We start from the raw sequence: 12261 nt of genomic DNA, 5'->3' as shown, positions 1-12261 counted from the left end.
GTGAAACACTAAGGTAAATTGAGAAAGCTTCATAGATGTTTACAAGAGACATAGAATGATTTTGCTCATTGAACCAATTATCACAAAATATCGATACATGGAAAATGCAACATGTGGAGAAATAATAAAGAGAATTTTCACATAACTTACCTACTGTTAAGCATTAATAATGATGATCATGCAAAACATCAGCATGCAAGTATAACAAATTAACAGATACTGACCTGGACCAACAGGTGTCCGGAACCACAAAAATATGTGTCACTTGTTCTATTAACATCATTTATCTCCTTCATCAACTGTACCAAAGATTCAACTAGACCTTTGTTGAGCAGGTCCTTGAGTAAAATCACATTCCCAGTAAGGAACTTAATTGTTCCCATAAGGTACAAAAATGCATCAATGTTGCTGAGTGGATCTGCAAATCTGAAGATCTTCAATAAACAATCTGCAAAGAAGAGTCTTCAGTCAGCTTTCAATATTTAAAAAAAAGAATGTGAAAGTACATTCATTCAAATCTTACCTTGTAAATTAATTTATCAAGTAGCAAATAATTTATAGCTGGATTAACAACAGCAGTAAAATTGTGAAAACTTTTCAGGAACCTTAATAACACCTTTAATTAATATTTGATAAGTAATAGTATTATAGAATATATGCTGGGTAGAGCGTAATGAATCTCAAGTAAAAACAACTACAGTATTTCTAAACAAATACCTCTGTTACATTAAAAACACAGAAATATCTTAACTTTTATTCTTAATACAAAATTAATACTCAGAAGGTCCCAGCTAGGGCTGGCTGGTGGCACAACGACATCGGTGCCGGACCCAGGAGCGAAGGTTCCTGGGTTCGTAACTAGTCGGGTCTGCCCCCGAGCACACTTTCCATCCGTGCCGGGTTGAGTGTCAAGACCGCAACTCGACCTCGTAAAACAAAGGGAAAATACTGCGAAAATGTCTGTGTGAGGAGTGGTGCGCCACACAGACTCTCTCTCTCTCACTCTGCGCCTTGGAAAAAGCCATGAAAAATCCATCATCACGGACGCACGCATGGATACGCAGATGCACACATACAGACGCACACGCACGCACAGACTCGCACGCACTCAGGCACACTCCAAAAAAAAAGTCCCAGCTAAAGTGGATAATATATATTATTATAGACGGAAGATAAAACAGGCGATAGCCACTAGTCCTGAACCTGTAATTTCCTAAACCAGGGTATAAACACAAATTGAATCATTTTGATCAATCCACACATTGCTGTTTTATTGTACCTCAATTATCCTGTGAACTGTTTCTATAATAAATCTGTCTGTATAAGCTTATATCCAGACTTAAAGCAATTAACATATGCAAAGTCTCAGTGGATCAGAATTCAACTAACTTTTTTTTAACTTGAAAGAGAAGGAATTGAGGTCTATGGGGAACTGGGAAAAATGTGCAGATAGGGACTGGGGCAGATCAGCCAGAATTACATTGAATAGCAGGGTAGATTGAGTGACCAACCTCTGCTCCTATTTTCTTATGTTCTCATTCTCCAATTCAAATACTGCATTCAAAATTACAGAAGAGAGTCTTTCATCCATGCAGACAAAGCAACATTTATTTTTAAATTTAAAAAATGAAATAGAACCTAGCATAGCAATCTTTCACATTAATTACTTGTTATTAATATTATTCATGAGTAGACCAATTGATTTATTTCATTTATAGACATGCACTTCTCTAATTAGTGCCAGCACATGGCAGTACATTATAGTAAAACACAAGGCAGAACCTATTTGCAAACCTGTGTTAAATTGCTGGCATTCCTCATGAAAATGTCACAAGAGATAAGATGGTCACACCTGTGGTGATGCTAGGAGGATTTTCATTACCTTTTCATTGACTGAAATGATTTTACAGTAAAGAGAAAGATGGAGAGGATAATATTAGAATAAAATGGAAAGAAGGGTAGGAATATCATAAATGTTTTCAGGGAAATTTACTTCATCAGAATGCTTGCAACCCAGTAAGGAAGGAGGCATCTGCCTCTGGGAAACAAGGTGGACCAAGTGGACACTTGCAGAGCAAATGCCATTCTTTTATAAAGTAGTATTAAAATGAAACAGCGTATGGCAAAGTTTAATGTTGAACTTCTTAATTGAAGGAAGGTTAACTAGTAAAAGAGATAAAGTGAGCCAAACAATGGTAGGTAAAATTGTAATGATACAGTGGCAGATGCCTAGGGTACAGGTTCAGTATATTTGCACAAGCAAAACCAAACTAGCACTCCCTGGAAAACAACAGAGTTGTACAAAATCATAAACACGAGGAAATCTGCAGATGCTGGAATTTCAAGCAACACACATAAAAGTTGCTGGTGAATGCAGCAGGCCAGGTAGCATCTCTAGGAAGAGGTACAGTCGGCCGAGACCCTTCGTCAGGACTAACTGAAAGAAGATATAGTAAGAGATTTGAAAGTGGGAGGGTGAGGGGGAGATCCAAAATGATAGGAGAAGACGGGGGGGGGGGGGGGGAGAATGGAGCCAAGAGCTGGACAGGTGATTGGCAAAAGGGATATGAGAGGATCATGGGACAGGAGGCCCAGGGAGAAAGAAAAGGGGGAGGGGGGAAGCCCAGAGGATGGGAAAGGGGTATAGTGAGAGGGACAGAGGGAGAAAAAGGAGAGAGAGAAAAAAAAGAATGTGTGTATATAAATAAGTAAATAACGAATGGGGTACAAGGGGGAGGTGAGGCATTAGTGGAAGTTTGAGAAGTCAAAGTTCATGCCATCAGGTTGGAGGCTACCCAGACAGAATATAAGGTGTTGTTCCTCCAACCTGAGTGTGGCTTCATCTTTACAGTAGAGGAGGCCGTGGATAGACATATCAGAATGGGAATGGGACATGGAATTAATACAAAATCATCACAGGTTTAGAAAGAATAAATAAGTAAATAGAATAAATAGCAGATCATTCAAGGACTAAAGTGATATACAGTAGATTTCCTGGGTGAAAGGGTTGACCTGAGATTTTTATGAAGAGTGGTGATAATTGAGAACACTGCCTGCATGGTGGTAACATGGGTTTGAATAAGCAAATGAATAGACACTGGAGGGAAAATAACTTACAGGCCCATGGGGAAAGTTCTGTTTTGGCTTCCACTGCCATTCCATTTATAGGGATGTTTTCAATGTTTATTTGCAATATCTCTTAGAGAATACCATAATAGAGAAATAGGAGTGAGAGTAGGCTGGTTGGTCCTTTAGTCTGCTCTGTTATTCATCAAGATTATGGCTGATATTCTACTTTGCATCATTTTCCAGCACTAATCATATATATCTTCACTGGCCTAATGTATCTTTTCTGAACACCTTATATCCTTGCTTAGGTAAGGAAATTAAATCTATACAAAATACACCAACTACAGTCTCACCAAGGTGTGATCCAATTATAATAAAACTTCCTTAATCCTCTAATCAAATCTACTAATTATAAAGGCCAACAAGCTAACTGACCTTGTTGCACCAACATATTGGTTTTCAGTAACTTATATACTAAAGCTCCCTTTAAATCTCAATATTAATCAGAATCTTACAATTTAACTAATACTCACTCTCTTTTTCTGTTATATTTAGCAAAGTGTATGACTTCACATTTTTTAATTCCATTTATTCCATCAGGCATGTTTGTGCCCATTAACTTTGATTGCCCATATTATCCCTTCAAGCCTCTTTGCATTGTGCTCTAAAATTATAATCCTGCCTGGTTTAGTGTTGTCAGCGAATGTGAAAATAGAATTATTTGACCCCTTACCAAATCATTGATATAGATTGTGAATAGCTGGGACCCAAACCCCATTCCCTGTGGAATTACACAAGTGTCAGCCTTCCTACATAATCTACCTTACATAAATTTATATTTACTCTGCTCAGACCTATTAGTCTTTTCAAAGTTTTGTCATTACATCTTTTGTTATGGATTCCAGCATTTTTCTTATCGCTGATGTTAGGCTAACAAGTTAGTAGTTCCCCGTTTTCTCTCCTTTTTTAAATTTAATGGGGTCACATTTGCCACCTTCAAATTCGCAGTAAAAATTCCACAGTGCAAATCTAGATTATGACCAGAGCATCCATTCAAACCCGCTTCCCTCAAAACTCTAGATTCCAGAGATTTATCAGCTTTCAGCCTCTCCAATTTCTCTGGTATTAGTTTTTAAATTAATAGTTCCTTCAGTTTCTCATTCTCACAGATCCTCAATTCTCTAATACATTTACAGGTTTTGCATGTCTCCTTCCATGAAGGCAGAAAGTAATTGCTTAATTCCTGTGCCATATCCTATCTTCCAATATTTCTGTCTGAAAGGGGCTCAGATTTGCCCTTTATCTAGTTTTTCTTTTTATATACCACCACAAGTTTTTACAATTTATTTTTATGTTTCTTTGCTTTTATTGGACTCCCATTCTATCATTATGCTTTACCTGCCAATCACCACATTAAAGTTAGCCTTCCTCCAATTAAGATTGTTCCTTACTCTATGCCATCACACTTGTCTATGTAATCACTCATGCCCTAATGTTCACCCACTGACACATGGTCCACTTCACTCACTTCATCTTCTAGACCAAAGTCTTCATCTTCACTGGGATCAAAACATATTGATCCATGAAGTACATATTGGGTACATTGCAGAAACTCTTGCCCTTTTTTCCTCATTATTCCCAACAATATCGTGGTAATTGAAAACCTGCCAATTTACAACTCCACTTTTCTGTATTAACCCCACAGTACATACAAACAATACAGAACTCAGTTCACCAGTGGCATTACTGTGCTATCTAATTTGAGAATGCCACATGCCTTGATTCCGTAACTCCTCCAGGGTAACTGTTAGCCTGTTAGGATCCAGAGAAGGAGAAAATTCTTTAGAATTAATTGTAAAAATAGGGAACTATCTACCCTAGAGTGGAATAAAAAGTTATAGGGTTGAGGTACAAGATTGTTTCTGGCCTTACTGAATTGCGAAGTGTGCTAGAGGAGCTGAACACCTAAGTGTGCTTCTATTTCTTTTCTTTCAAACACAATATGAATGATTAAAGATACACATGGCATCTAATTGTAGATTATATTGCATAACATATCAGCTATTCCTGTCAAGCTGTTTTTTAAAAGAATACAAGTATTTTTAAAGAAAATCAACTTACCCAAGATTTCATCATTTTGAAAGAGACCATCATTATTCTCACTCCTACTAACTTTGAACATCAATTTACAGACATTAAGAAGATTTATTCCACTTACTTTCAGCTGGAAAAAAATTAATGAAATTTTTTAAAAGTTGAATAACTATTTAGATATAATAGTCTGAGTATTACTTGACTATGTCCATCTCTGAATTATAATACTGTAGTAATTGTGAATTCTGCAAACTCTGGCTTCTACCACTATAAAAACAGTAAGTGTTGAAAATGTTCTAGTTAGTCAGCATCTGTGGGAAAAGGGAGTTAATATTTCAAGTCTATACCATTTCTTTTGTTCTGTTTCTCTCTTCAAAGATGTCCTTTTGGAGTATCTTTGGCATTTTCTGGTTTTACTTCTGATTTCCAGCATCTGCCTTTGTTCGCTACTTATCTGCAAACAGGTTGAATTGTCTGATCTGCTGTCGCACCTTGAATCAGTGACCTGCCCCTCGCCCACACTTACATCAGTGATCTTTTTCTCAGCCATTCTGGGACAGTTTCAACTAATCCTAGACGCAGACGCGCCTGAATTTGCAGCAGACCCCATGAACCAAATCAATCACATTACCGGATTGAAGCAATAAACTGCAATGCACCAGGAGAGATGTATGTAAAAGAAACAATACCTACCATTGTAAAACACTCTGCAAACTTGATGCTGTAATTTAATTATTTTAAAAAAGTACAAAAGATTGTCTTGTTTGTTTTGTCTGAATTGTCCTCAAATTAAACATTTTTTTAAAATTAATCCTGCAATTTAGGTAGATCTTTCTGATTATTTTTCTAGGAACACTCTTATAACTACATCACTCAATCATATTTTGTGCATCTTATTACATATTAAAGACAGAACAGTAATAACAATCACTGAAAAATAAGCCAACTAGTCCAGTGGCACAGTGAACAATGACGTTTCAACTTTGATTTCTAAATTTATCCTTCTTTGTTAAACTTATCATTAATGTACCAGTTCTCCAAGAGTCTGGGCATTCAGAATATTTGTATTGAAATTATCCACAGAATTATCACTAATTACTAATGCTCTACTGGAGAACATATAAGAGTGTTGAATAGGAAGAGGTGCTTTTTAAAATGCCAATTCCAAAATTCATCTGAATAAGCCATGCAATTTGACTATCTAAATATTGTAGTTAAAAACCAAAAGTCTAGTAACATAACTATTGTTCCACCATACTCTACTGTCATGATGGCAATTAGTTGTGGCAATAAGAAAATGATTATTTTTGAATACATTAATGGTGGAAGATTATATTATTGGCTGAGCAGATCAAATCATGATGGCAAATGTGAGATTTAAATTTAGCAAAAATGTCAGGAATTCAAACAAAAGCTAAGTTGAGCACTGATGACCATATAACTAACAGAATGCCACAAAAGCAATTGTTTACTAATGGGCTTCATGGAGGAAATTTCTAACCTTTATACTTCAACCACTGTCCTTCAATTTGATACTTCGACTAAGTCTAACAGATCCAATATAAAGTCTCATAGACAGTTTATAAGAAAATACCAGTGTATGAGCAGTCACCTCCATTTACTGGCCACTGATCACAGAATCCAAGCCCATTATTTTTGTTTGGAAGTCCAAATGCATGTGCTAATACCTAGAAAAAGTCCAGAACTGGAACTCTAAAGAATGAAACTTACCGCTAATATGAGTTTCGCCAGCTGAATGGAAAGTTGATCTGAGCCAACATCCACAAGTTTATATAATGCCTTCAAAAGAACAGCTCTCCTTTTGCACGTTTTCCCCAGCATGTTGCCCTCGTGTAGTGTGTGGTAGAGTCTGTAACATGCTTTACAGAGGTGTTCCACGTTGTTGCCTAAGCAGAACAAACATACTCTGCAATTACATATAAAATCATCTTTACTTAATTCTATTTTAGTTGGAATCTCTTATTACAATTACATAATTTCTGTAAATGATCCTTATTTTGCAAAAAAAAAATACATCTTTGCATTAACAGCCAAAACTGTAAGATATAGTGCTAAACTAGCAGAACATAAGAAAATAACTTCCCAAGTATATTGAAAAAAATCTTACAAATGATAAAGCAAAATCTCCTTACCACTCTTTAGGAGCTTAAGTTCATCAAGAATAGGCTGGATCTTCATATTCCAGTATAGAATTTCTTCTTCACTTTCTCCTTCATGTGATCTTGATCCATTACTTGAACCTGAAGCCCAAAATGATATAAAAATTAATTTCCTGTGGTTCAAGTTAGCTTGATCTAAAATTTATCACAATTACTCTCAAATATTCCATGAGGGAGCAAGTTCCACATTCTGATCATTCTGGGCCAGCTGTGACTCAGTTAGTGGCATCTGCATCTCAGGATCAGACAAAGTTAGCACAATAATGCAAGCTGATACTCAGGTGTAAAGCTGAGGCAAGTATGTCACTGTCTGGGTGCCATATTTCCAATAAAACATAGAACAAAGCTTCCTATTCTCTTTCAGAGAGGCAAAGCAAAGCTAGCTGGCTAATAATTAGTACTCAACCAAGATTACCAAAAACTCCTTGGTTATCTGATTAATATCACACAGTGAGAGCTTGCTTTGAGGAAACTAGCAATCAAATTTCCTACATTACAGAAATCATTACATTTCAAAAGTAACTATTTGGCAGCAAGGAACACTGGGATGTTAAGAAGTCATTAAAGGCAATATAGAAATGAAGTCTTCTGCAATGGTAACTTTGAATGAAATAATACAAGATATACAAATTCTGGCACCATTCCTCGTAATTTCTAAGGTAGGGACATGTTCGGCATAACTTTGTGGGCCAAAGGGCCTGTATTGTGCTGTAGGTTTTCTATGTTTCTATGTTCCACTGGTCTCAATACATACACTGTTTTCGCAGGCTGCTGCATGAAAAAGTGTTGTTTTGGCTGTTGTGAGGATCATGAAATAGCCTTTACAAGTCTCAAAGATTCCTTTGGCAGGGAACTGTTGATGAACAATACAAAATAAATCCATGTTAAATAATACAGAAATTGTTAAATGGGCTTTTGGGAATCAACGTAGAATCTACAACAGAGAAAGCCATTCAGCTCAGCAATTCTGTGCCAAACTTTGGCAGAGCTGTCCCATTCTTCTCTTTCACATTCTGTGTGAAATAATATAAACTATATTAATCAAGGAGATACAGCACTATTTAATATAAAATTGGACAATTGAAAGTATTGCAAACTTAAGGGAAGAGAGGCTGTGGAGAGAATGCAGAGAAAAATCAAGAAATGAAAGGCTGCATACATCAGGATAAATGCACAAAATAGTAGAGGAGCTCACAGGTCAAGCAGTCAATGTTTCAGACCGAGACCCTTCATCAGGATTCTATATCCTGAAAGAAAAAGCTTTTCTCTTTTCCTTGAGAAAAGACGTCTGAAGAGTGGACCTCACAGAGGTCTTTAAAATTATGAAAATTTATGATGTAGTGAATACAGAGAGAATGCTACCACATGGTGAACAGCATAACTAAAGACATTTAATGTAAAACAGTCACTAAGAAATCCAAATAGGCATTTTTTAAAAAAACTCATCTGAAGAGGGATAAAACTGTGGAATGTGTGATCTCGTGCCATATATTCTATGTAATTTATGGAGTGGGGCGGAATTATTGAAATTTTCAAAGTCAGAACTAGAGACAGTAGACAGAAAGAGCATAAAAAGAGATACAGGAAGAAATAGACATTCTTCTCATTACTAAGAAACAGTACCGGAAATAAATTAGTGCTTCCTTACACTCCTTTGGGCAAATATATACTCTGCTTTGAACATAGATAAAGGTTAAAGTACAGGCTTCTTTACAATAGTCCAAAGTTTTATTTAAACTACTAAAGGATCTCCTGAAAATGTTTCTGCTAAATAATAGTAGAAATAATACGTTTGTATAATGCAGCAATTTTGTCCTCAAAAATTATATATTAAGTTCAAATGGAGCCATTTGATATTTATTGAAACTGACTACACAACCAAATAGACTTGTTAAATTTCATTAATACAAAAAAAGCCAACAAGAAAGTCAAAAATGTATTAATTAAACAAAGGAAGATTGAATGACTTTAGTACTACCACTAATGAAGTATAAGGCCCAAAGCTAATATGGATTACATAAAATTGTTACCCATGGTAATTTAATTAACTTAAAATTTCTTCCCTTAAATAGAGATCATAAAGTGTTTGAGCCTTTGTTCTTAATTCTCTAGGACCAGGTAATGGACTATGTTTAAAACTATTTTTTTTATTGTTGCCAGGATTAAAGCTTCAAATAGCACCAGTGATATATTAAAATGATTTTTGTTCCAGGGCTTGCAGGAATTAATCAACCATACATGGGACACAAAGAGTTTTTAAAGCTGGCAGTAGGCCTAGTAGCTTGGTTCCAAATACTTGAAAACTATTTTTATGCACAACAAGTTCCAGGGCTGTGTACTACAACAGGTTGGGTCTATGAGTGGGAAGTAATGAGGTAGAGATGGCATTAAGATGGAACAGATGAGGAATATATAAGTGGAAGAGGTGGGGGAGACCAATTTCCTTATGAAGGGTGCAACAATGGAAGCAGAAAAAGGAGAGGTTCAGACGATACAATTAACAAATGTAAATAAAACTAAATGCAAAGAATAAGGTAAATTAATCTTTTAGTTATTTCTTTTCTTTATATCAGACAAAACTAATAATATTTTAGTTTGTTAAAACTAATAGTTTTATTGATATAGTTATGATGCACTTCAACAGTATGACTATCTCAATTTACAAAAAGCTTTTTCAGATTACACTTGGACTTTCCAGAATCGTTACTAGAGGCCACTAAAAATAGGAGATACTTGTGACTTTTATTATGCCTCGATAGCCCATCTTATAATCTATATTTAGCTCAAACGGTGTAATCCTTTAACCATTAACAATACGATTTGTCACTTCCAGCCAAGCTCTCTTCCATTAGTTGAATAATACATAATATTAATCTACTTATTATTTTTAAATATGAGGTATCTTCAGTCAATTCTGATTACTTTTATCCCTTCAAATCACACTAAAAAATATTTGTATTCTTTAAATAATACCTTGTATATTACCATATGTAACACTAACAATGCAAATTGTGCTCACAATTTGCTTGCTTTTGCATCAACATTTAATACAGTGGACTGTAGTTTATCAAAATGAAAATCAAAGACTTCAAAACAGATGTCTGTTGTGTATTTAATATTTCAGTAATATTTAAGCAATATTGTAAATGTATTGTATGATGAAGCGTTCTTAGTTGTTTCCATAATGCATTTTGGGTTATGTGCAAAAGTACGTGAGTGGCTTACGTCATCACATCACAACATACGTATGTGTCTCGCTAAAGTAAAACAAAACTAAGGCACACATTCCTGGCTCCATGCTTCCTTTCAATTATTTTTTTGTTCTGGAGTTGCAAAATATAGAGGAAGGTTTAAACAAACCTGAGATGACTTGCTACTTTTGAAGTGCTGCTAGACGTTTGGGTTTTTAAAAAAGTGCAGCAAGACATTTGAGTTAACAAAAAGGGCATGCTTCTTCGGGAAGGGACAGGGACATTCAAGGTATGAAAAACTCAGAAAAAACAACAAATTGATGGGTTCATAAACAGTGAGTCCTCAGATAAAAAAAGTTAAAAGCTTATGTCAAAAAGCCAAAGAAGAATGGTTAAACCATGAATGCGAGCAACCGGAAAGAATCCCTATTACTGATCCAAAAAGCTTACATCAACAAATCAAGAATATCACTGGTAAAAAGCTCCTCTGTTCTTCAGGTGGATGTTTGAAAGCAAATGACGGTACCACTATCATGGAAACAGATGAGATTATGAACAGATGGACTGAGTATATTCAGAAATTGTTTGAAGACGATCAGGCAAAAAAACAGAAATTAAGAAGAACATTGAAGGTGCAAGTATTCTAAAATCTGAGGTTCGTAATGCAATAAATATGAAGAAAGGAAAGGCAGCAGGTCCTGATGAATTAGTAATAGAACAAATTATCACCCTTGAAGACTATGGAATTGAAAAACTTACTGATTTAATCAATGACATTTATGAGACTGGAATAATACCAGAAGAGATGAAAAAATCAGTAGTTATCACTCTTCCCAAGAAACTTGGAGCAATAGAATGTGAATTACATAGGACCATAAGTTTAATGAGTCATATCACTAAGATACTTCTAAGGATTTAGTTGACAAGAGCTAAAAGTAAGATACAAACTGAAATAGGTAAAGAACAATGTGGTTTTGTGAAAGACAAAGGTACAAGAAATACGATATTGATGCTGAGGATACTATCAGAACGAGCTATTCAAGTCCAAAAAGATTTGTTTGTTTGTTTGTTTTATCAACTATACAAAAGCATTTGATAAAGTGAAGCACAATAAGTTAATTGAAATATTACAGGAAACTCTAGATCTAGATTTGAAAGACCTCCGCCTAATCAGAAATCTGTACTGGGAACAAACTGCCGCTGTAAGAATAGATGGAGGAGTGAGTCAGTTTACGAAAATCGAGAGGTGTTAGACAAGGGTGTGTTTTCTCCCCTTATTTATTTAATGTGTACGGTGAAACAATATTACAAAAAATAAGAGACATCTTGGGAATCAAAGTTTGCTGTGAAAACATCAATAATTTCAGATATGTGGATGACACTGTTAATTGCAAGTATGGAGGAAGAACTACAAGACTTAATTGATATAGTTGTTGAAGAAAGTGCAAAAATGGGTCTATCTATCAATTGCAAAAAGACAGAATGTATGGTGATATCCAAAAAGAAGGAGAATCCTACCTACAGGCTGAGAATAAACAGGGAAGACATAAAACAAGTACAGAACTTTTGCTACTTAGGAAGCTGGGTGACATCAGATGGCAGGTGCGACATGGACATCAAAAGAATAGGGATGGCAAAAGACACCCTCACGAGAATGAAGAGTATACTGACCAATACTAAACTAGGCATGACAACCCACCTCAGAATACTAAAATGTTACATTTATC

The 12261-nt window shown here is 35.5% G+C and overlaps 1 protein-coding gene across 4 annotated transcripts in view; it reads right to left on the bottom strand.

Annotated features, from left to right (window-relative positions):
* The window catches only part of armc2 (armadillo repeat containing 2), a 102753-nt gene that overhangs the window by 51809 nt on the left and 38683 nt on the right, over positions 1–12261 (bottom strand). For all 4 annotated transcript variants that reach the window (XM_072246145.1, XM_072246146.1, XM_072246147.1 and 1 more), the window contains 4 exons: positions 7317–7424; positions 6895–7070; positions 5191–5293; positions 225–448 (listed from right to left, as the gene is read on the bottom strand). In XM_072246145.1, the coding sequence (XP_072102246.1) occupies positions 225–448; positions 5191–5293; positions 6895–7070; positions 7317–7424 (611 nt within the window). The remainder of the gene's footprint in view (positions 1–224; positions 449–5190; positions 5294–6894; positions 7071–7316; positions 7425–12261) is intronic.

The sequence above is a fragment of the Mobula birostris genome, chromosome 2 (assembly GCF_030028105.1).
Source record: "Mobula birostris isolate sMobBir1 chromosome 2, sMobBir1.hap1, whole genome shotgun sequence".
Lineage (NCBI taxonomy): Eukaryota > Metazoa > Chordata > Chondrichthyes > Myliobatiformes > Myliobatidae > Mobula > Mobula birostris.
The sequence above is the reverse complement of the archived record's forward strand: the minus strand, read 5'-3'. Positions and strand labels throughout refer to the sequence as shown.